General features: G+C 34.8%; 2 protein-coding genes across 5 annotated transcripts; both read right to left on the bottom strand.

Annotated features, from left to right (window-relative positions):
• Nucleotides 1-914: 914 nt before the first annotated feature.
• LOC140971031 (ethanolamine-phosphate cytidylyltransferase-like) lies at nt 915-9,821 on the bottom strand. Of its 3 annotated transcripts, none has more exons than XM_073433075.1 (10): nt 9,272-9,821; nt 8,479-8,714; nt 7,949-8,130; nt 7,234-7,305; nt 6,886-6,953; nt 5,312-5,432; nt 1,633-1,698; nt 1,429-1,551; nt 1,239-1,330; nt 915-1,148 (listed from the first exon to the last, which is right to left on the bottom strand). In XM_073433075.1, exons 1-9 carry the CDS (start codon nt 9,562-9,564, stop codon nt 1,259-1,261), a joined length of 1,233 nt encoding a protein of 410 aa, XP_073289176.1. In that variant the 5' UTR covers nt 9,565-9,821; the 3' UTR covers nt 915-1,148; nt 1,239-1,258. The 3 variants fall into 3 exon arrangements, with proteins under 3 accessions (XP_073289176.1, XP_073289177.1, XP_073289175.1); XM_073433076.1 differs by having other exon boundaries at nt 915-1,114; XM_073433074.1 differs by having other exon boundaries at nt 915-1,330.
• A 1,802-nt stretch (nt 9,822-11,623) lies between these two features.
• On the bottom strand, nt 11,624-22,488 carry LOC140971030 (RNA cytidine acetyltransferase 1-like). 2 transcript variants are annotated; one of them, XM_073433072.1, is made up of 26 exons: nt 22,224-22,488; nt 22,037-22,128; nt 21,434-21,605; nt 21,201-21,323; nt 20,874-21,047; nt 20,437-20,547; nt 20,229-20,362; nt 20,047-20,140; nt 19,550-19,648; nt 18,813-18,949; nt 18,568-18,665; nt 17,129-17,252; nt 16,960-17,047; nt 16,672-16,771; nt 16,554-16,606; nt 15,848-16,024; nt 15,734-15,771; nt 14,512-14,605; nt 13,875-14,054; nt 13,656-13,764; nt 13,492-13,561; nt 13,286-13,427; nt 12,656-12,784; nt 12,193-12,318; nt 12,059-12,124; nt 11,624-11,976 (listed from the first exon to the last, which is right to left on the bottom strand). In XM_073433072.1, exons 1-26 carry the CDS (start codon nt 22,326-22,328, stop codon nt 11,740-11,742), a joined length of 3,072 nt encoding a protein of 1,023 aa, XP_073289173.1. In that variant the 5' UTR covers nt 22,329-22,488; the 3' UTR covers nt 11,624-11,739. The 2 variants fall into 2 exon arrangements, with proteins under 2 accessions (XP_073289173.1, XP_073289174.1); XM_073433073.1 differs by lacking the exons at nt 21,434-21,605; nt 22,037-22,128; nt 22,224-22,488 and having other exon boundaries at nt 20,874-20,971.
• Between the last annotated feature and the right edge of the window lie 1,055 nt (nt 22,489-23,543).

Genomic DNA, 23,543 nt, shown 5'->3' with positions numbered 1-23,543 from the left:
ATCCCAATGACGATTAAGAAGATGATTAGCGTCCGGATCCCCACAGATATTATTTCATGTAGATACTTATTTTTTAATTTACTAATTTATGACGTGTTAAGTTAGAAAAATAGTGTATATCAATTTGCATCAAACATCCATCATTATGTATTCGGGTACACTTAATTTTTATTGTTATTTCTTGCGTTGATTTGACATGAAATATCCTGGTTTCATATTTGTATTCAAATCTCAATTATTTTCTAAAAGAGAATGTTTTTTGAAAAACAGAAAAGAACGTGGACTTAAGGCTAACATATGAATGTGTGTATGAGATTCAAGAAAAAAAATATTTTTAAATGTATTTTTATCGGTCAAGTGGAATGTAAGATAAATTTGATTATTTAATAAGAAATTTTTTAATTGCAAATATTATGTACTGTCAGAATATTCCGGTTATTTGAGTATTTAGTATTATTGGATTAATTTAAAAATATGTATGAAATTAAATTATAATATGATAAAAAAATTATTTCTGAAAATAATATAATAAACATATAAACATGCATACGTTAGGATGGGGAGTACTAAAGGACACTCCATTAACACAATTATAGAGGAATCTACCACTGTTTCACCTATCTTCGCAATTTAAGGACACCTTCCTAGATTCACTAATTAATGGGATAAAGATCCCTGAAAAGGAAATTGCCACATGTATTTCCAATTCAATTCAATAATTAAAGTAAGAGAATTGAGATCCATACCAGCACCAAACCGTATTTTATGATACATGAAAATTCGTGTGAAACGATTTAATAAGTCAATTTTCTGAGACAAATCTTCTGTTTAATAAATATAGACATAGTTGATCTGTATGATGAATGTGAGATCGTCTTCGCCCCAAAGAAAAAAAAACGAAAAAGGCAAATTAATTCAACAATTAAACGCACAGTTTCCCTCTCATACTACTTCCAAAGATAGAATTTAACATGCGTCGTCATATACTTACATTTTTTATTATTGAATTCACTTGTTCTACAACTTCTAAGACTCCAAGTAAGTCAGAATAAAGATAATTTTACAACTGCAAGAACTATCTTGAACATCCGTAGAAGTTCACAGGCCACAGCAGCTGATAGCACATATTTATCAAAGTAACCGACAATCTGAAAATGGTAAAATTAGATCCACAAGTACCACAACCACGAGCAAAAATTACCGGATTGTGGCAAAAATAGATGGTTTCATGCGTTTACCTCCACTGTTGTCAAGTCAATCAGTCACCCAAAACATAAGATTTATCTTCATAATACCTTCTCTCACTTTCAGCCTTTTTCTCATTTCGTCTCTGCGCATTAACCAGCCAGCCTCTTGTCACATGAATTTGTTAAAGAATCACATTTCATAGAACTCTTTCATCTCTTGAAACAATATCAGAAATAAAACCTGGTATGCCTCATGATTTGATACAATCCTCTTGATTATTGTGCTAGTCGTAATGTCCAGAGGACTTTCCAATAGCTTGAAAATACCAAGGCTGTTTGGGACAGAATAAGGATTCTTCTTCTCCTATAAAATCAGCGACCATGAATAACTTTAGGTAACTCACATTATACCTCCAGATATCAATAGACTACAATACAACTATACCTTCTGAAAATCATTATCCTCTGCTACAGTTCCATGCACAACCAACGAGATATTGAAGGTGGTTATCTGCAGCAACAAGAATTTCGAATGAGATTGAAACTGAATCAAGCGTGCATGCTAGGAACATTTGTGATCAGGATTTGATTACACGGAGATATTTTTACCCTCCCTGTCTTTCCTACCCCCAACATTTTTTTGGGGAAAAAAATGAACAAATATCCCTTGTAAATGTACATGCACATAACTTCGACATGAATTCATGGTAACCAAAATTGGCGGAAGTGGTTAAGCCATTCATTTTCTTTCACACAGCACACTTCACGACATGGAAACAAAAGCTTAACCAAGACTATAACTGCTGACTAGCAAAACAGTAAGCTAGGTCAACAACATTCTCTGAGTCGAATTTTACCCAACTGTTCATAATTTCTGTAATGCCCTAACAATCCAAGCTCATAATTAGACTGTTAATAATATGCTTATGCGCAAAAACTGGCTCAGGTCAACCTGAAAAACAATCATAGGTTAAAAGTATCTCTTGGGTGTTATTACTTTGCCAAACTGAGTAATCAAACAAACTCGAAACAAAAAGCACGGAAAGCTACTTTGACACTAACAGATGAGATACCAAGGAGAAAGCAAGACAGCATACACTATGAGAAACCGGACAAGAATACAAGATCGTGCAACACATTGTATTCAGACACCTGAGATATGAATTGGTTGGATGAGATATTTAATGCAGCAGATGTCACGTTCAAAGTCTTGGAAAAGATCCAGCCACGACATAAAAACATTGAGGAGACCACCCAAGTCATGTCAGCATCAACAATAACAAACCGAGCGCCAAGCAGCCGGGCAGTTGGACTCAATTTATTTCTATAAATAATGGCTTCAACTTTAATTAGCATATGAAAAAAATTTTCTTCTCTACCTCATCTATTTCCTTTGAGGGCCTTCCGGGCTGTCTTTTAGTACTTTTTTGCAGGTTCTGCCGTGCTTCTGCCGGGGCCTTGTAGCGGTTATAAGATAGGGGGTCAAAGCATCCAGGAAGTAACCTGCCTTTTCTTTGAGCTTTGTTATTTTTGGTAGAAACGTGCACTAGTCTTAGTAATACTCTTGTAGGTGCATGTTTGGGCTTAGTAATACTCTTGTAAGCGTGCACTATGCCTAATTTGTCGTATTCATGCTTATTTGGCTTTTACATGTCCGATTGTAGCATTTATTTGGTTCATTTTTATAGTGTGCAACGTTGACAGCATATTGGAAAAGAAACGAATAAAAAGAAAAGTCAAAAAAGAAAACTGCACGTAGAATCACTCTCGAGATTACACCGTCGAAATTGGAGGATAAAAATGAGCAAGAATCGAAACACAGTCCCACGTATAGGTCCATAGGATCGTGAATGCCATGTTTAGAGAGGAAAACTAACGTGTAAATTAAGAAGCCAACAAAGAGGCGAACGCAATGTCTGGATACATGGTTGGTGTTGTCAAGAGATAGAAATTAGAAGCACAGAATGGTTTCATGTGTTGTGTCACGTAATGCATGAAAGAGAAAAATGTGAAGAAAACAATAAAGCAAGAATTTGGAGAAGCACGACTCCATGCAATACTTCGTGTGAGGACCATGTATCATGTAAGAATCCATGAAAGAACTATTAGTGGTATACACGCTGCATCGTTTAGCCCTCCTTGTCCAAACTGTGTGTTGTACGCACATCGAGATAGTAAACAATGAATGGAACACAAAGAAAGGAGCAAGATTAGAGATGAACAAACTAGCATCGCGGGCCGGCTTGTCCAAACTGTGTGTGCACGTTGAGATAGTAAAGAATGAATGAAAAACAAAGGAGCAAGGCTGGAGATGTCAGAACGGGCTAGTGGGGCGCATAGTTTTTAATGGCAAGAGGTGCAGCCAGGCGCACCCCATGCGCCTGGGTAACCATCCAGGCGCATTGAAGCGCTCGTTTTTGGCCAGGCGCAAGGCCAGCGTGAGGTGTAGAAAAGCGCCCGTCATGAAAATTGTCTGCCAGCTTGTGTTTGGTTATCAATAAACCCAAGTCCAACCAGTTTTGAAGCCCAATTACTAAACCCGTGACTATTTATTTAATAAAAAACCTGAAATGCATGTTTCTATGTGCCAGATTTTTTATCTCCCTGTCTCACTCAAACTTTGAACTCTTAAGTACACGCAGTGGAAAATCAGCAAAACTAAGCGCATGTTTGGTTTCTCACTTTCTACCGATTCCAATCAAGCAGCAGGCAGCCGTTATTGTTCTTTTTCTTTTTTTTTCCCCAACTCCTCTAAAGCCAAATGATAAAGTTGAGGAGGATGACGAGGGTTTTTTTTCCTTAGCTTAGCATATTATGCACTTAAGATGTACAAATGAATTTTAGATGTTTGAATTATTCTTTATGATTTAAACTACATTATTTATTAATGCAAATATATTTAAATTCAGGTAATATTATAGTAATCACTTTATATATGTGGATTCTCAAAATTTATGTCAAATACATTTTACTTATATATGTGGATTCTCAAGCTCTTGGTACGAGGGAATGAGGTGGAATTAGAATGGGCATTCCTAACTCATTCCATATACACATACTCGCCCATTCCCATGGCAATGACTATTCTCATATTAATTGGAATTGTCATTCCACCCAGGTTAGATGGGTATAGCTATTCTCCCTCTCTATTTTTCTATTTTACAAAATTGTTCTCTTTCTTCTATTTACTGTAACCTACCTAAAACTTTGGCATATCGTCGTTTTAATGATGATGATGATGATATAATTATTACAATAAATAATAATCATTATTGTTTAATCATGTAGAGATAATGATCATACACCAACTAAATAATAATAATGATAACAAATAAAATGATAATTTAATAATCATTGTATTAATAATAATAATAATAACAATAATTAATAAATAAATATGGAACAATAAATAAACAATTATTTAATAATAATAATAACAATAATTTATTTCATAATAATTATTTTAAATAAATAAAATAGTAATAAAAATCTCATTATATAATTTTATTGGGGAAAAGTTTTTTTGGTTTTACAAAATAACTATTTTTTAAAACATTTGATCCAATTTTAAGGAGAAAAAAGGTAATAACTTTAAAATTATATTTTAAATAATTCATCTTCTTTTAAGTTTATTGTGATTTCATTCTATAACATACAAATAATTTTTCTCCACATTAAGTATAGTAGAAAAATATTAAAATATTATTTAAAAAAAAAAGAGAAACATTAAAATATTAGATTACTACATATGAATTTCTATTCATGCTTTGCACACAAAAGATTGCTAGTATTGATAATAATTTCTTAAATAATTATTATTTAAAATTTTTTAATTAAAAAGTGATTTAGGTATCAAAAATAATTTTATTTCATTTTTTTCGTTTCTTCTCACACTGATCATAAGAATGGTATAAGCTTACCATTCCATCCTTGTCTCTATTCTATTCCAAAGACGATTCTATTTTTATCTCATCCCATTATAACATAATAATCATGGTGGCCTCAATGTTTTCTTTAGAAGACCCTTGCCTTTTTATTAACCTTGAATCAACATTAGATACGAAAGAGTAGAATACTTTAATTTGAAACCACTATTTATCAACATTATGATAAACCATGCTCACCATATCTTTAGAAACCTCCCACGGAGCACCAATTATGACCTCATCCGCATAGCGACAAGCCAAAACACTTAAGCTTCGTTCGTGTAGATTCATAATTGGACGGTGTGCTCCTCTTTTTGAACTGCAGAATGTAACAGTAATAATATGTCAAATATACCCTCCAGTTGCATAAGAATAATGGCAATTTTTTTTAATATGGCTTCAGTCAACGACCGAAAATGAAGACAACTAAAGGAAATCAGGATTGTGTATAACAATCAATGTACCATTTGCCTCAAATCAATATTCATTAGATTAATAAGTGCTAGGGAGATCAGTTAAGATTCAGAATTTAACTTTAGCAGCTCCCTGAAACCCTAAAACATTGACGAAGTCATGACCCAAGACAAATCAACGCAGACCAAAGAATAGATTTAGTTCTTTCACTTTCCACTATATCTGAAATTTTCCATTGACGCATTAGACAGAAAACTTCAAATAAAGCTTAAAAGGTCAATACCAATTTTCTCCAGCATTAAAAAATAAAGGTTAAAGCCAGATGACACGCTCAACCTGCCTCAAAATATACATATACACACCACATTTTGAGGCCACAAGATATAATGATGATGAGACTAATGACGCAATCAATGGTGACAAGATCCAGTCCTCAAAAATCACCTAGCTGGTAATAATTTTAATATGCTGAGAACAAATCCATTCTATTGTTTTGGAAAAAAAACATGCCAGGAACATGAAGAAAAACTTATAATGGAAAAAGGTCAGAGGTTTGTGGAAAACCTTTAAACAGAAAATAGAAATAGCCATGTTGATCAATTGAAGCTAGCCACTCAAAAGATCATGTGTCTAGAGCAAATTAAGTGTTCTTACTACCAGCAACCTCGTGAAAGAAAGATTAGGGAAATATTGTTGTGAAATGGATCACTGATGTCCTGACAAAGATAAAGAAATGAACAGGTGCTTTCATTGGGAAGAAATAAAGGTAATTTAGGGAAATCTGATACAAAGGGATCTCTAAGCAAGTAGACAAAACACGATCAGCCAAGTACATTCGCCCTGGAATGTTGATTTTCATAGAGTGGCATGATAACATTGTGTTGAGCTATTGCGTGATAACATAGCCTTGAGCTATAGCGTGCCCAGTCGTAAGGCACAAAACATCATGAATTTAGTGAAAATCATGGAATAGAAAATCTGTACGGGCCTAGGGCTTTAGTGATTTAATGGACCGGGTAATTACAAAATAATAATGAGTGAATCTAGAAGCCAAGGGAGAGAGTGTGTCTTGCAAGTGAGAGAGGGGAATAAAATGTGAGAAGAGGGTAGTTATGTCATTCAGTTTTCATATTTTGGGGAACTTTTACTAGCTTATGCTAGGGTAGGTTTACTTGTACAGAGGGAAATCTCTGGGTTTGTCGATCTTCCTATCAATTCATATGATTTCAGCATCAATTTCGTGTTCTTGTTTGGTTCTTGCGTTTCTTTTTGTGTTAATAATAACAAAATCACATTCACTCGAGGAAAAGGTAAATTGGGAAAGGCAAAAATAAAAAGCATCTGAGAAATGTTTCCACCTGACAGTTTGGTCAGTATGGATACCAACAAGCAGAAAGTCACCCAGCCCCCGGGCAATCCTAAGTATCTGTAAATATGAGCATACAGAGTAAACAAAGAAAAACCTTGGTAAGGAAACCATCAGTTTTACCAGAATTTATACATTACGGTACGCATGAACTGGGAATATGAAATTTTCTAAAAGCATAAACAAGCTCTTCAAGCAAATAGAAAAAAACTCATAACATATTGAAACAGATGGACGGGAAAGATATAACCACTAGACGGAAAATAAATAGATGCATGCTCATTTCACAATTTGTTCCCACAACAAAAAGCCAACAAAAAGAGTTCTAACAATTACCCACCTCCACATGTCCAGAATGGAATAGATCAAATGCACCGTCTATATAAACTATACGAGCATCTTGTCCAGGCCCCTAAAAAGTAAAAAATAATAAACTTCAGATATTAAGCAACATTGTTCAACATTGCAATCAGAGTAGAACTGTATATCCTGCAACAGAACAGGAAGACACGTGTTGTTAGCTTAAAATAAGGATCTCAACATTATTCCAGGTTAAATTCAAAGGTAGAAATGAATGCAGCAGGGAAATTAAATGGATGAAGCAAATTGTGCAAAAGAATCCACAGCAGACTTATGAGCTACCTTTTTCACTTATAATTTGGGTGAGTCTAGTATTAATATCCAAATAATATCCTGATACATCAGGTAAGCCACAGCTTAGTCCAAACTGGCTAATGGTAATACCAATTAGACTGAAAGTTTTGCTTTCTTGGAGCTTATACAAGAAAAGACAGAGATAGTATGATAAGGAAAATGGAACCATGAAGTTTTTTTTTTGTCTTTACGGACAGAGAAAAGCTAGAATGGCTGAATACGAAGAAAAGTTGCTGCTTGCTCAAAGAAGAATTTTTGAATGATTTTAGTACTATAGAGAACATAGTAAATAGCTAGAGCTACGGTTCTTTGGCTACTTTTCAAAATGATCAAGCAAATGTGTATAGATAGAAAGCATCATTCAGTATACATGGAAGGCACTCCTTGGTGATTTATGGTACCTTTCCATTGGAAAATTGGACGATCCTGCGAGATGTAGGCAAAAAATGTGATATTCTTGTTCCACTACCAGACCCACCATCTTCAGATCTGTGGCTATGACCATGGCTGAATTGTCTTTGCAGAGAAGAGTGGTTATGACTGTCACCAGTTGATCTCTCTCTCACACAGAGAAGCATACGACCTATTATGTAAAACCACAAAAAATTACTTTAATTTGTAGACAATTACATTAATAACATCCAGGAGTCGAATGTTAAGTTTTACAATTGACCAAAAAATATAATGTTACAGGATCTGTCTCCAAACACTGGCGATAAAAGAGCTTCTGCTGAAGAAGTGATATCATTGTGTGAAAAATAATTTTTCTTGGAAAAACACTATATGAAATAGACCATCCAGCATGCTCTTAATTCCATTAATCTATCTACACACACACACACACACACACACAGATATATATATGTGGAAATATATTAATGGATAGTCACATCACATGCCACTAAATCAATGAGAATTTGCAAGAACAGACCAACAATGTCAGTACTTGAGACCCCTTCAGTACGCTTAATCTGTTTATATCGTCCAACCTTCTTGGCAAGGGCATAAGCATCAGTCCCATCTGGAAGAATGCAGGGATCATCGCCATGGATGATATAATCAATATTGTACTCATCAAACAGTTTTCTCATGAAATCTTCAGTGATAGCATAGGGAGCATTAGGAATAACTTCGTCCACCCATTTTACAGCACTAACCATGATCATCCTATGACAAGTAAAATCACAAAAGAGCAGATGTTAGTTGGTTTGAAAAGATGCATCGCAGGAGGCTACTCGGAGAGATTGACAAACAAAAGTTATGGGACTGAATTAATGAGCTGACAAAATAAAGGAAGTAACACAGTGATCTAAGGAAGATGAAAAAGTGTGTAGCAATAATGGATGTAGACAACCCATAACTAATTTCTAGTACAAATCAATCAAGCTACCATGAAGAACAATCACATGAGTAACGATGAATAGGTCAACAGCATAGCTCACCAATTACTCATGATTAGTCGCGTTTTAAGCTACACTTGATCCTAAGACCTAGGAACAAAGCCTTGTACACGTCAGGGTAAGATGCCATGATATTTTGGTCTATAGAAATTCATCCCATCATGACACGGAGCAAGAACAGAATCGATAATCAAACAACAGAAGGCAAGAAATTCAATGTGTATGCAAATAGTGTAAATATAAGAGAATTATCAATAAAAGATAAGCAGCCAATCCAACGCCAATATGTAATGAAAGGAAAAGGAAGAGGGTCTGAGCTCAGACCTCTCACTAAGAGGCGTGACTGGAGGGCCTTTGTTGGAAATAATTTCAGCATCGCTTACAACGCCGACGACCAACTGATCGCCGAGGGCTCGAGCCTGACGAAGGGCGTTGCAGTGGCCGTAATGCATCATGTCGAAGCACCCATCCATATACACCCTTATCGGCTTCTTCTTCCTGTTCTTCGGCAGGGCAAAGTTAAAACTTAGAAATGAGACCCCAATTACCAGCCCTCCAATTAGCCAAGATGCCAGAATCCGCGAGCTCGGCTGGCCATTCTCCCCCTCCGACACCATTTCTCCACTTGTCTAATCAAAACACAATAACCATCCACCAGGCAACAAAACTCCTAATTTTTAAGTCTTCCACGACAACCCATACGATTTCTCCTCTCTGTTAGCATACCATCGGGGATGACATAAGAAATCTCGACTTCTTTTCCATAAAAATATACTAATTGCAGAGACATGGAAGAAAAAGAACAATTCTTGAGATTTGTGGCGGAAGAAAAGTACCAAGTCTTGAGATCAGGTGGTGACTGGTGACTGGTGACTGGTGAGGCAATATATGAGAAAGACGACGAATTTCGAGGATCAAATGATAATAATAACAACTAGTAAATGAATGAAAGGCATAACAAACACTTACCGTGTGGGTCGTATATTTTCTCATGCCAGTCAATGACTTTGTTATAATTTAAATTAAAAATATCTACAATATTATATACAAAATGAATGCGTTTTAAAAATTATTATATATTGTATCAAAAAAAAATAGCAAAAACTTATGTGAGATGGTCTCACGGGTCGTATTTTGTGAGACGGATCTCTTATTTGGGTCATCCATGAAAAAGTATTACTTTTTATGCTAAAAGTATTACTTTTTATTGTGAATATCGGTAGAGTTGACATGTCTCACAAATAAAGATTCGTGAGACCGTCTCACAAGAGACCTACTCCAAAACAATATAGTAATAGAACATCTTCAAAATCTATAACATATATGTTACTATATATAAATTCTTCTTGTAAAAAACATAAGATAATGTGTAAACGAACCGAATCGAGTCGTATATGCTGAAATATTTGAAGTTTGAATTCAGCTCGAAATAGATTTATTCAAGTTCGAGCTCGATTCGAAATTCAAAAATTTTAATTATTTTGTTCGAGTTCGGTTCGAAACAATCCTCGAGTTCGGCTCGAATTCAAACTTGTTCGCGAGTTATTCAAAGTTTTGCTCGAAATATATTTATATTATTATCAACAAAATATCAAGGCTGACAGCTTTCGAACAATAGAACGATATAATATGGGCTCGAGTTCAGATTGAAAAAAGTTTGAACATATTCGAGTTCTCACGTACGGGGAATTCAAATACAAATAAAAAAAAACTTTCGAGTCGACTCGAAAAATTCGTGAATCGGTCCGTTTATACTTCTACATAGACCTATATAAATTTGAGTTGACGAGGAGAAAACTTCGTATTTTCTCATTCAAAATCAAATAATATATGTTACTAGTCAAGACCTATTGTATCTTGAAGCTTAATTCTCGTAAACAGAAAGGATTTTTTGACAGAAAAAAAAATTGGACTGAAAAAATAGTACATTTTATTTAAAAAAGAAAAATAGTTGACATTTTTCCCATCCCGACATAATTGTGCAAGTGTTAAAGTCCCTGCTACAATTATTAATTGAATCAGGGGCGGAGAAGGCTTTGGGCAAGAGTTATGCTCATAATATTTTTTTTTTAGGTAACTAGACTTGTTTTTATTTTTAACATTTTCAAGTAGTTTACCATCATTTTTATTTTTGGATCAAGTTAATTGAATCATAGCTCATTCTATTCTATATTATAAATATATAACAACTTTGACACATCACGTGAAAAGATAATATGAACTATTATTATTAAACTATCGATTGCAACCTTAGTGCCCCCAATCGTCACCCCATTAATTGGTGTGAAAACTTCCGATGATTTTGATATAAATTTTATACTCTAAAATCATTTTTATTTTATTTTTTTTAGTATGATGCATTGAGGTGTATTTGTTCTGCACAAGTCTAAAAACCGTTGTGTAAATAAAACTCCCCATATAATATTCATATATGGATTATGGGTACGGTTCAGAATGGGAGGGTCCTTATGGGCGAGTTCACGAAAAAGAAATAACGCCCACTTTCTTCACCAACTGCAGTTCTAAGCAAGCATCACATCTCACCAACTTGGGGGGGATGTCACAAATCAGGTTTATAGCCGAGAATGGTAGGTATCAAATGGAGAATTGGGTAACAAAATTTAAAACATGTTTATTCAAAGTTATTGACATAACATACGAGTGGTTAAACACAAATTGTAAAAATATGCAAATGTCATTTCATTTACTAGATCAACTAATATTTTTCATTGTGGCAAGTGCAATTTTCTAGTGAACATAAAATAATCACGCAACAAAATGTAAATTTTGTGTCAATTTGGTTTTCTCCTCTTGTTTGTTTGGGAACCCTTTTCTTGCTTATTTCTCTTCCCCTCACTCAGCTTCTCCATCTTACTTTTACTTGATTTTACGCTAAAATGACCACCAGACAGAGCCTTTCCACCTCCATTTTGCAAGGCAGTCTCGAAATCAACTTCTTTATCTACAATTGCATACTGTTGTAGATGTTCAGGGTTCAGCATACCATCTGCCTTTGCTTTCATCTCATCCTGGATACAGTACGAGGTAAGACCGCAACAAAAACGTTAAAAAATTCGAATTGAAGAATAGTAACAAGAAGGTCCCACGAACCTCAACTTGTTTCGCTGCAGCATTGAGATCTTCTTCCACGGAAACTGGATGAGGTTCCATGGCAATCTGAAAACCAAACACACATCAGTAACATAAGTTCTTTCTTGCAAACAGTAGTTTAGTAGTAAACTTACATCTCTCAAGTGAGGAACACTACAATGCATCTCCTTTGATGCCAAATCACGTAAGAATTTGTAAAACTTCTTCATTACTTTCATGTACAACGACATTATTTGCTGCCTCTCTATCTCCATCTCCGCCTATAAAACAAAATGAGCAACAGAAACGGTAATCAGATCATTATCTCTATGAGATTTAAGAAATTCAGAGGTCAAAATGTTGCTGAACAACAGTTTCATGTCGACGCCATGCTTTGGAACCAGATGTTCCGCCCACATCAATACATCTTTCGGCCCTATAAAATTGCGGTAATACTAGGGCAAAATATAAATCATAAAGCTAAATGTGAACAGCTCTAAAAACTCATGAATTGGATGTAATTCTGCTTCCTAGAGTGGAGATTTTGCTGAGTTCAGAAAAATTTCATTGGACACAGATGTAAGTCACCAAAACAAAATTGAGAAATGATAAGTATACCTCAATGCAGGAAATATCTTTTCCCTGCAAACCGATGCAGAGCAGAACAGAAGCCTGGGCATATGACAAAGTGATTGGCATCTTCTTCCAGAAGTATGCACGGGCAAGATCGTCTACAAATGCTGCAGTCTGCCATATGCATGATAATAGGCAAATCACACTGGTAACTCAAAAAGCAATGACATCGTAAAGGGACACAGACTCCTAGTAGTCGGTTTTATATTCAGATATTTAGCCAGATAATATAGTGGCAACCAAAAATTGTGATCAACTCCGAAAATATAAAAGGTGCAAAAAGATTCTGTCATGGAAAAAACTAAGGAAAACAACTGATTTTAATGATTGATAGTCAGAGATTAACTCACTGATACATGATAATAAAAATTTCATAAAAGCAAAGCATATCCATAAACTTTTTCTTGAAGTGACCATTTCAAAATTGTTATAGAATTCAATGTGAAAGTCAAAACACAGGATGCTGTATATATTCTTATTAATTATTCATAAGATAATTAAGAAAAGGTTCTAAACGTTCAAACGAAAAGCCATAGGAAATATACAATCAATTAATAAAATTTCGTCGAGACGACTGACTGCTATACACCTTCAATCATTTAAATAAGATCCTACCATGCGATAGTCTACAAGATTATTAGTGTATGCTTCCAGGCGTTCCATAGCAAGGGGTGATAGGATCCCACTAATTGAATTTAAAAATCCACTGGACGAGGACAAATCCACCTCTGAGAACTTTATCTTCGGGTCCAAGACACTGGTAAAAAATCCAGCAGCGTTAGAATATTGAATTACGATTTAGATGAACACCAGAACCATACCTCATGGCAAGTTTGTAATCCATTCGACGAAATGTACGAGCCAGCAATTTAGTGAAGTCCTTCCTGAATTCTGAGAACTTAAAATGGTCATTATTCTCGTCCAAACATATCAACTTCTAATTTGAAATAAAAAGGTTTGTCTTAAAAAAAGCAACAGAGCAAACCTTCAGAAAATGGACTGAAAAAGCCCAAAGTATCAGATCCACTGGTTTCAAAGTCATCATTATTTAATGGTTTCAGAACCATGCAGGAGTGTTCACCAGTCACATTATTCTGTTGAATGAAGTGTCAGAAAATATGCTCGCATCTTAGAACATTTAGAAAGTAATAAGAATAAAACAAAAATCAAGGGTTGGTTCATTATAGAGAAGTTACCATCTTACCGGAACTGGGCTAATGTAGAACGGAGCAAAATTATGTTTCTTCCAAAAGCCAAAAAGGTCCAGAGTAAGCCCAAACGAGACACCAAGATAATGGAGCTTTTCTGGCCGTCGTTCACGGAGAGGTACGAGCAGTGGAGGAAGGTCAGTTCTTGGGTTTATATTTTCTTCCAGCAACGAGGCCTGCAGTCAATGACTCGTAGAAATTACAACAAAGACAATAAAGAAATACTCCCGGCCATAAATTCAACGAGACTGAATGAACAAATGAAACATCACATCCTCAACATCACCACATCATATTATAACAGAAGGCATTGATTTAACAGTTTCTGCCGCACTTAAGTTGCAATTCTCACGCTTCTCTCTTTTACCCATTAAAAATTTCATTTGTGTCAACTAAAACAACTTCATCCTAGTAATGAGAGTGTGGAGACTGTAATTTATCCTCAGTTTTTGGTATCAACTTGAAAAAACAAGAGGCCCACTATCACAGCAAAACAGCAAAACGATCACAATCCCGCAAAGACAAATGATAAGACGTACGAGATCCTCACCAGAAAAAGAAACAAAAAGAATTAAAAGTCAAATAACAAAAAAAAAAAAAAGACAAGGAAAGGAATGGAATTGTGAAGGAAACCTTCTCTGCAGCATCAATGACTCTGACTGGGGAATTCTCTGTGAGTTCGTCAACTTCTAATTCGGATATTGGAGTCAACTGGCCCTCAAAATACCTATAAGCAATACATATATAATCCTTACATCCAATATCCAGGTAACCGAATCATTACATACAATTGGCAGCTCATTCTACGACGCTTGTGTGAGGGGTAGAAAAGTGTGATAAACATACCTTCTAAAGACAAAATTACTTAACCGAGGAGATGAAGATATGAATTTACCTCACTACATTTCGATATAAAATTGTAAAATAAAAGGCAAGAAGAAAAACTAAAATCAACAAAAACCAATATCCTTATCTGTATTCTTTGAAACATATAGGTAGTTTGGCATGTTCAAAGCTACTAATAATAACCCTCAAACAACATTGAGGAATGCAAGTCATTATAAATTACCAAGATGGCTAACATCACCATAAAGGTGCCTCATTTTCACATTTGCAGAAATAAGCAAATTATGAATCATGTATGGACATTTTAACGCAGTTATTGCTATTTAGAAAAAGGGAAAAAACACTAGAGGTAAGTTTAAAGTAGCTGCATCAGCAGTTTGGAGGTTCCTATTTGACTACAGAGACCAGACCCCAGACACGGTCATCATAACATCGGTTTCAGTAAATTTTGTTGTGGAAAGTCCATAAATGCAAGAGATAAGACTAAAAAACGAACAGATTTAGTTAGAATTCACAAAACCTAGAGGACTCAACAGAACATTTTAGACGATCTATTTATATTGATCTTATTACAAGTTGTTGGCTGTCACAAACCGCATATTCTCCTAAATCACAGTACATGAAAACACAAAAATAACCCCCAACCCACCTACACGGACAACCCAGAACTTCCATCTTCATCAAAGAAACCAAACAAAGCAATCAACCGAATATAAAATGAAAGAACACCAGCATGATCAATTAATATTCTTTCTTAGGGGCTCGAGAATCTTTATCATTAAAAAATGAATAGCAATAAGTGAATACTTTAAGAACATGTACGTAGAATGAGGTTTCTGTTATACAATGCATAAACAGGACAGAAACCAATGCATAAACAGGATGATCATGCCTCAGTTTTGTTTGATTCATTGGTGGACTACACAGCTTAAAAGTGATGCATCCAGTACAAAGTAATTATAAAGACCTACATGGGTAGAATAATAGTTTTGGAAGAATATGAACATACCTAACTAAAAGTTCAACAGCTGTAGAGCCATATTTAAGCTGCAGCAATTGAAATATGTTATTGATGAAGAGGGTATAAAAATACTTCATAAGTATCAGAGCACTCCAGTATTACCCTCATTGCACTTGGATGTGTGGCAATGCGTACAATACGAGCGCCTGAAAGACTGGGAAAATCTGTGTTCCGAAACTGCTCACAAAATTTCCAGGGAATTTGATCTCCAAAGGGCTGATGACCCTCATTTAAGCTTTTAACCACAGATTTACGAGAAATTTCTCCCTCAAGGCAGACCTACAGATTGTATTAACAAGCAAATACTTTACCATCAGCATAAACAAGACCATCATTGTTTTGTAAAAAGTAGATCTCTTCGTGTTGTTAAAGAAGGCCCAGGTTTCTTTAATCATCTACAATATAATTTTAAAAACCGAAAACTGCATCTTAGGATTATTATTGCTCATTTATAAGTGATGCTATATATAAAAGAAGATGGCTAGTGGATAGAGAGTGCAACCGATGGAATTTTCAGAATCGAAAAAAGATAGCATTTTGATAATCAAATTGCAACAACTAGGCTAAAGACTGGATCAAGGAAAAGCCAGGTTCCAAACCTGTCATTCTACTAGAATTCATATAAAAGTCCATCACAAAAACATGAAGAAGCACAGAAGTTGTCTACATTGGGAAACACAGAAGTTGTCCATCAGGCTAGATATAGAACATTTATTCATAAAATGAACTTCATAATTAAATAAGAGCACCTAGAACTAAAGGTCATGAACACATTTTTTAAGGTGGTAGCTTATAAAGGAATTCAGACCTGGACTACACACAGAATATCAGGAAGATGGTTTTGGGACTCATCAATGGGACCTGCAAATATGATAAGTAAATATACAGCTGGAGGCAAGTAGGTAAAAAGTACCCAAAAAAAATACCAAGTAGCACAAATAAGTGATGAGCGGGAGCATCAGCCATCAATTGCAAATCATTGGGAGAATTCTTGTAGTGTGAAGCAACATACAAAGCCATCATTCGCTGCATAAATGGTCATAAAACAAACTTAACCACCAGTTAGATAAATACATAAAAAAGGAACTCATGAGCATCATCATCAATTAACCAATCAATGGAAAGCTTTTATCCCACTAGATGTGGTCGGGCTATATGGGGCTATATGGAAGGAGAGGTCCGTGCATAAAAAATTGCCAAGGTTTTATAATTACCTGCAAAAATAATTCACTGTCCTTATGATAGGAGAACAATGTATCTCGATTGACATGGTAGAGATCGCATTCGCCAGGTGAGGGTAGCCTGATAAAGAAAGAAGAGACCTCGGTGGAGATTAATGTTTAGCTTCTCTTTTCAATAAAATGTTTAAAATAAAATTGCAACCTGTTAATATTAGGGATGGATTTTGTAGCATCAAGACATAGTAATCCATGAAGCCATGATTCAATTGGATCACTGGAAGCATATCTGATAGATTCACTCAATTCAATCTTTTTGAAAAGCCGACCTAAAAATAATGATAAGCCAGCCTAAAGATGAAGTTACTGGTACTTGACCAAGTTGACCAAGCAAAGTTTTACAACAAAATTCATAAGATAAACACATCATTGAGGCTTCTCCACAGAAAGGATAAAAAGCTAGAATGGATATATACCTAAAATTGTTGCAGCATTCTAGAATCTATCCAATGAAGAAAACCAACAAAGCAGAGAACAGTGATGAAGCAGGTTTAATTGTATCTTTCTGGAAGTAATAAGGTAAGATTTGTTACATACTCAAAGAAAATTGATAACACGGCCATCCTAATGCTCAGCTTTACTAATTATCCCATATTTCTATATCATACCCACTCACATATGCCTACGACTACATCAAGAATCGCTACAAGTACACATTCAGATATAAGCCTCTACGGTGACCTTATTTTTCTAGAAGTGACACGAGTTCTTTTGCGTGCACAGACCGATTTGACTTAAATATGGGACTAACACACTAAGTTCTGGGATTAAAGTATGGAATGTTCTCACATGCTAGCACCATATTTGACTTAAAGCTGGGAATTGAAGCTTTATCATGCAAAACATTCTCATACGCGCATATCTATGAGCATATATCACATGCAAGATGCAGACAAGCAGCTTTTATCGTTATGCCTCCAATGTTGAGTAGAATTGAGTGGATACATATACACCACATTTGGATATATATACACCACTTAGGAATGTAATTACTTTTTTTGGATGACAATTGACAAACTCCTATCAAGGAATTTGATAGATGTAAGATTTTGGGTGGGTCCCAAATATTTCTCGATCTCACAAAGAGGACATTCCCAAGGAATACTTTTTTTTTACAGACAACTTACCATTATGCATTCATATCTTGAGTAACGCTGGGTTAAAGTGAGCTAATCCAATCGGCTTTGATGCATGTAAGAGTTAGCAAAAAGTAAACTATAGGGATTTAGCTATGTTTACAAAGCAAACAACTTAGATTAAAGGGTCAAAATATGCCAGGCAGCAAAATTAGCAAAATTGCTTCACACCACACTCTTTGGCTCTACCCCTGAATTATCCAGTAATAGGTCTTTCACAATCAGACCCGCCTATACAGTAACGGTATTTCATTATGAAAGTTAGCTGGGTAGCTGACCCTTGCAGTCCGTTAAACAAGTCATATAAATTTGTACATGCATGTTTACCGTCAACAATCAGTATTAAAAAGAAAGATAATATGACATGAAATAAAGAACTACCGACTAGTAAAACTCCAAATGCAAGTGTCTCTTTTATGCTAGGAAAGAAAATAAGAACTTAAAACACCTGAGACAACAGACTCCGTGCTCTTATTTGACATCTGACTTTGTTGCTCCAGTTGCTGCAGAAGTTTTAGAGATAATGACCGTCCTGTACCTTCATAGCTTAAAAAGAAGGAAATTAGAAGAAAACATCAAATGACAGCATTTAGTTATGAAAATAATGAATCCTTCAAGAAATCTACAATTCCAACCAATGAGGGCACTTATTTTATAGAGTATTAACAGAATCCGCAAAAGAGCGTCTTTTACCCATTGACAGTAGATGAAAGGAATACAAGATAAGGACCAAGTAAGGACTTCACAACTGGTAATGGGATAGCTGCTGCTTCATCAACCACCAACAATTCAACTTGGGAGAGCTTCTCATATTCATGTGGTTGAATATACTGCACAAACATTGGGATGCAACTTATTTTTTCCAAATTTCTTCATTCAAAAGTATACAATGACATTCTTAACCTATCATTTCAATTATTTGGTATAAAAAATAGCTTCAAAGAACCTCTAACCAATTAATTAATGCACTTTAAAGCAACCTTCATGTTCTCTTTTGAGTAGGTAACAAAAGAAGAACAAAAAGTTTTTCTTATTCCTTCCACGTGAATACTTTAATCAATCAATGATGGAAATATCTCACTCTTACACCAATCATTCCTAAATAAATGAAGAGTTGGTCAATGACGAAAAAAATGATATATCACTCATCTCATTTTCCTCTTCAATAATGCCCAAAGGCAAAAAAAACAACACACCCACACTTCTTCTCAGCTCAGCAGCCCTTAACAATCTACCAATTCCGTTGTTTCCATGAAAAAAATAAATGTCACAGAAAAACATAAAGTCCTAAGAAGCACATTACATAATAGCTGATAGCCCAGAAAAAAAAAAGCATAGCAAAATAAAGTTTGTGACAAAAGTCCTTGAAGTATGGTTAAACTTAATACTGTTGTCCGTAAAGAAAAAAAAACACTACAAAATCTACTAACCTGAATTGTCTGTCTGTGTTGTTTGTAAATATTGATTCGCACAGTGGCTTTCTTGAAATCAGGATTTGCACTTTTCACCATGTCATAATCTAAGTGTTCCTACAAATCAAGAACAATATGTTTCAGCCAAATAATGAATATTGTTCTGCAACTTTTTATAATAAGAGGAAACTCTATAAGATTTTATTTGATTAAAAATACTTTATAACACTCAATACTAAAAAACACAAACTTCTCACACAAAATCTCTAAATACATTTGACAATTCAAAAACACAAAAGTCCTTACCACAATTTCATACGAACGCATGCTAAAAGTGACTAGCTTTGACACAAAAATTAAGGCATGAATCCAAAGGATGACGGGGAATTTTCAGTACGTAAAAAATAACCTGGAAATAGTCGAGCCTAACAAGGAATTTGTGTCGAACAACCGCTTAAATAAAAAACACAGATTTATTTTCACTCACCTCGTACAAGAAGAGGAACGGACCATACCTTGTAATCGAGTAAATCAAATCCCTTGCTTATAAACTCAAACAATGTTTTCAGGTTCTCTGGGCTTGGTGCGGTTACATAAATATTTGAATACCTATTATGGAAACTATTTAATCAGCAAGCAGAAAAGCTAAAAAAATAAAGGAATAAGGTTAAAGCTTGCATGCAATGTCCTGCATTACCCAGTAGCAACCGCTCCAGCAACTGCCAGACCAAGAGCAGCAGACTTCCCACGGCCACGAGCAGCAAGCAAAGCTACCGTTTTTCGAAGGCTCTTGTCCAAAATTGCATCAAGGAAAGTAATTACAGCTTTTCCCTAAATAAACAAATAGAGTTCTTCAGAATCAGAACACGAAAAAATAATAGTTCATTCTACCAAGCAACCTTTACCTGATCCAACGTGCAGCATTTTCTAATCAGAGGACCCACAGGAAAATCATCATTGAGTTCTTCTTTCAAATTCTTCAATTCTCTTTCAGCTTCTGAAAGCCCCTCGGAGTCCTTGCAAAGTCAACAGAAAATAGCCAATCATACGTAAAGCATTCCAGACATATTTTGGTTTACTAACAGCAAAAAAAAATATAATCCACCAAGCAGAAGTCCCGTAGCTCAAAAAGGATTTGCAATAAGTGTGGCAAGTACTTCAAGTGTATACATTATTTACAAACAGTAGTTCTCCCTCCAGTGTTTTACACACTACAAAATAATGTATTTTGAAATTGGGAAACCTCAGAGATGCTGCTTAGCTCCATTGTAAGCAATAAACATGGTGTAATATTGCTCCACCAGGTAGAACTTAAGACTACCCTAGAAATAAAGAAGCTCACCTCTCGAACTGCAACTGGGGCAATTGTTTTCATATGCGAAGAAATTGGTAGAATGTTGAGTTCATCATCCATGACAACGCAAGCTTTGCACGAAGCAACTGAAAGCAAGAAACGTTCATTAAAACGCCCAGTAGCCTGATTATGAGATTCTGTACGAAACCTTTCGTGAACATCCTGAGACAGTAAAGCCCAATAAGCACAAAAGACTGTTAAATGGAAAAAAATCATCTCATCTTATCTTCAAAGAAAAATTTGTATCATCAGAATTCAGAATTATCCTCCATTGAAACTATCATATGATATAATTAAGATTTGAGTTGACATTACCATAACCATAGTGTACAGACTAGTGAGTGAGGAAAGAGAGCGCAGAAGCAATACTATCAATCCACCACCTTCAACAGTTTCGATAGTCCTTGCTAGAAGGTTTGGTGTCAAAGCTTCAAAATCCTTACAGGACATAAAGAGTGCGAAGTAAATATTCCAGATGGAGAATGAATGCTTATAGCAAATGCTGTAAAACTGACAAGTATTAGGCAACTAAAAAATTCATGTTTTACCTGTAATACACACATGCCAAAAGTGTTCCCCAGAATTCTCTCAGAATCTCTGTACAAGCAATAGGTTATTCCTCCAGTTTCAACAAAAAGCGTGAAAGGATCAACTTTCTCAGGATCCAGCTGCCCCCTTTGCACTAGCTTCTTTCTTTGTTTGGCTCGCTTTTTTTGGTGGCTACAGTACCAAATATAGTAATGTATCGAAACAAATTTCTCTTCTCAGAAAACAAGATACTGTTACGGATTCAGATTTGTACAAAAATAAAAATAAAAAAAGAAAAAAATCATGAAACATATGGAGAGGCATTAAGTAAAATAGAGCAATGCGGGTATAATTTTTATCATTCTTTATAAATAATTTTTTTCTCCTTTCCATATCCCCTAATCTACATAAAATGGACGGAAGTATGCCACTTAGTAACTGTGTGATACATAGAAAGTTGACATCATCAACAACAATGTAAACTTCATCGCCAAGTGAAGTTTGGGTAAAATCATAACAGCTTGAAATCCAAAGTTTAATCCTATATCATAAAGACATAAATTGAATTTCCAATGCATAACTTCTAATTTGCATATTGCTAATACTTGAAAAGGAAAAGGAACCTGCTAAGCTCCAGCTTGTCCTTGTAGCACCACAGAACACTCGGCCTCGACTTAACCACTGATTTGCTCAGCATGTAATGCAAATTCGCTATCTGTTTCAAGAAGAATATTTGATGATAAATTTCAGGTCACCTTCTCCAACAAATGATCAGATTGTGCATGAAAATGTGTATATACGTTTTTATACCTGGTCACGAGACTTGTCACCAATTATGACAAGCATAGAGCGGTGTCGGGACTTGACTCCATTTTCTATCAAAGTTCTGATGCGTTCGTCTACTTTTTTCCTCATCTTTCCTTTATTTCTGCTTCTTCCTCTTATTTGAAAACACTAGCGGTAAAGAAAGAGAATTTGAACGGATAATTCATCAAGTGCTCGAGGGAAGTCGGGGTAAATATGAAACGAGTCGGCAGCGGCGCCGTCTAGCGGACGATATTATGAGCTGAGCGGCGGGCCTCAGTTCTCTGTCCAATTTATAGTATTTCGGCCCACTTCTAAATATTGTGGAAGAGCAACTCCACTAGGCCCAAAATTGTGGCCCGTTATCAAACCAATCATCTTTCTTGTCCTATTTTACAACCCTTTTTTTTTTCTATTTATTATGTATTATTAGTTTAGACAAGTTACTCTGCACACGCGATACTTGTGTATATAATATTTTTTATCATTATCGATGGATTAAAATAAAATTTGAAAAATTATGGAGTGACTAAATTGATATTTGAATTGTTGAAATAAAAAAAAATATAAATGTGTGTTGAAATTTTTAAATAAAAAAAAAACAAAAGAGTAATATTAGTATTAAGAGTAAAGTTGGAAGAAAAAATTGGTCTCATTCCTAGATAGTTACTATCATGTCCTCAACCATAATAAAATAAAATAGATTTACTTTAATTGCTTTTGAATAATTTTGTATTTGCATTGATCTGGTTTTATTGGCCTTTTATTTTTACTTCTCTTAAGTAGGAAATTGCACGACTTGATTATGTGCTTGCCTGCTTGATGTTTATTGGGAGTCCTATTACCAACGAGATTTGTGGTTTGGCTTTTTAGTACAAAAATAATAATACTAATATCCCAATTTTCCATTACATTATATAACATAGAAAATTAGTTTACCGGATAATATGCAGTTATAATTGAATAATTAAAAAGTCCTGTTTATAAAAATATATATATAATTTTTTTATTTATTATCCACTACACTATATAACTACATGATTTTAAATTATATTAAGTTTATAATAATAAATGTAACAAAGAAATATAACATGTAATAACTAGATAAATGTGAAAATACATTAAATTATATGAATTTGCAGAATATAATGATTAGTATATTTTAAAACAAAAATTAATTACACACATTCAATATAAAATATTCATATATTATGTTACACATACAACACGTGTGTCCAAGTCATTAATTTTTTTATAATTTGTACATCAAAATTTAAAAAATATTGAAAAATGATAGCTGGAGCATAAAAAACTTATTAACCGTAA

The sequence above is a fragment of the Primulina huaijiensis genome, chromosome 2, assembly GCF_012295235.1.
Source record: "Primulina huaijiensis isolate GDHJ02 chromosome 2, ASM1229523v2, whole genome shotgun sequence".
Taxonomy (NCBI): Eukaryota; Viridiplantae; Streptophyta; class Magnoliopsida; order Lamiales; family Gesneriaceae; genus Primulina; species Primulina huaijiensis.
The sequence above is the reverse complement of the archived record's forward strand: the minus strand, read 5'-3'. Positions and strand labels throughout refer to the sequence as shown.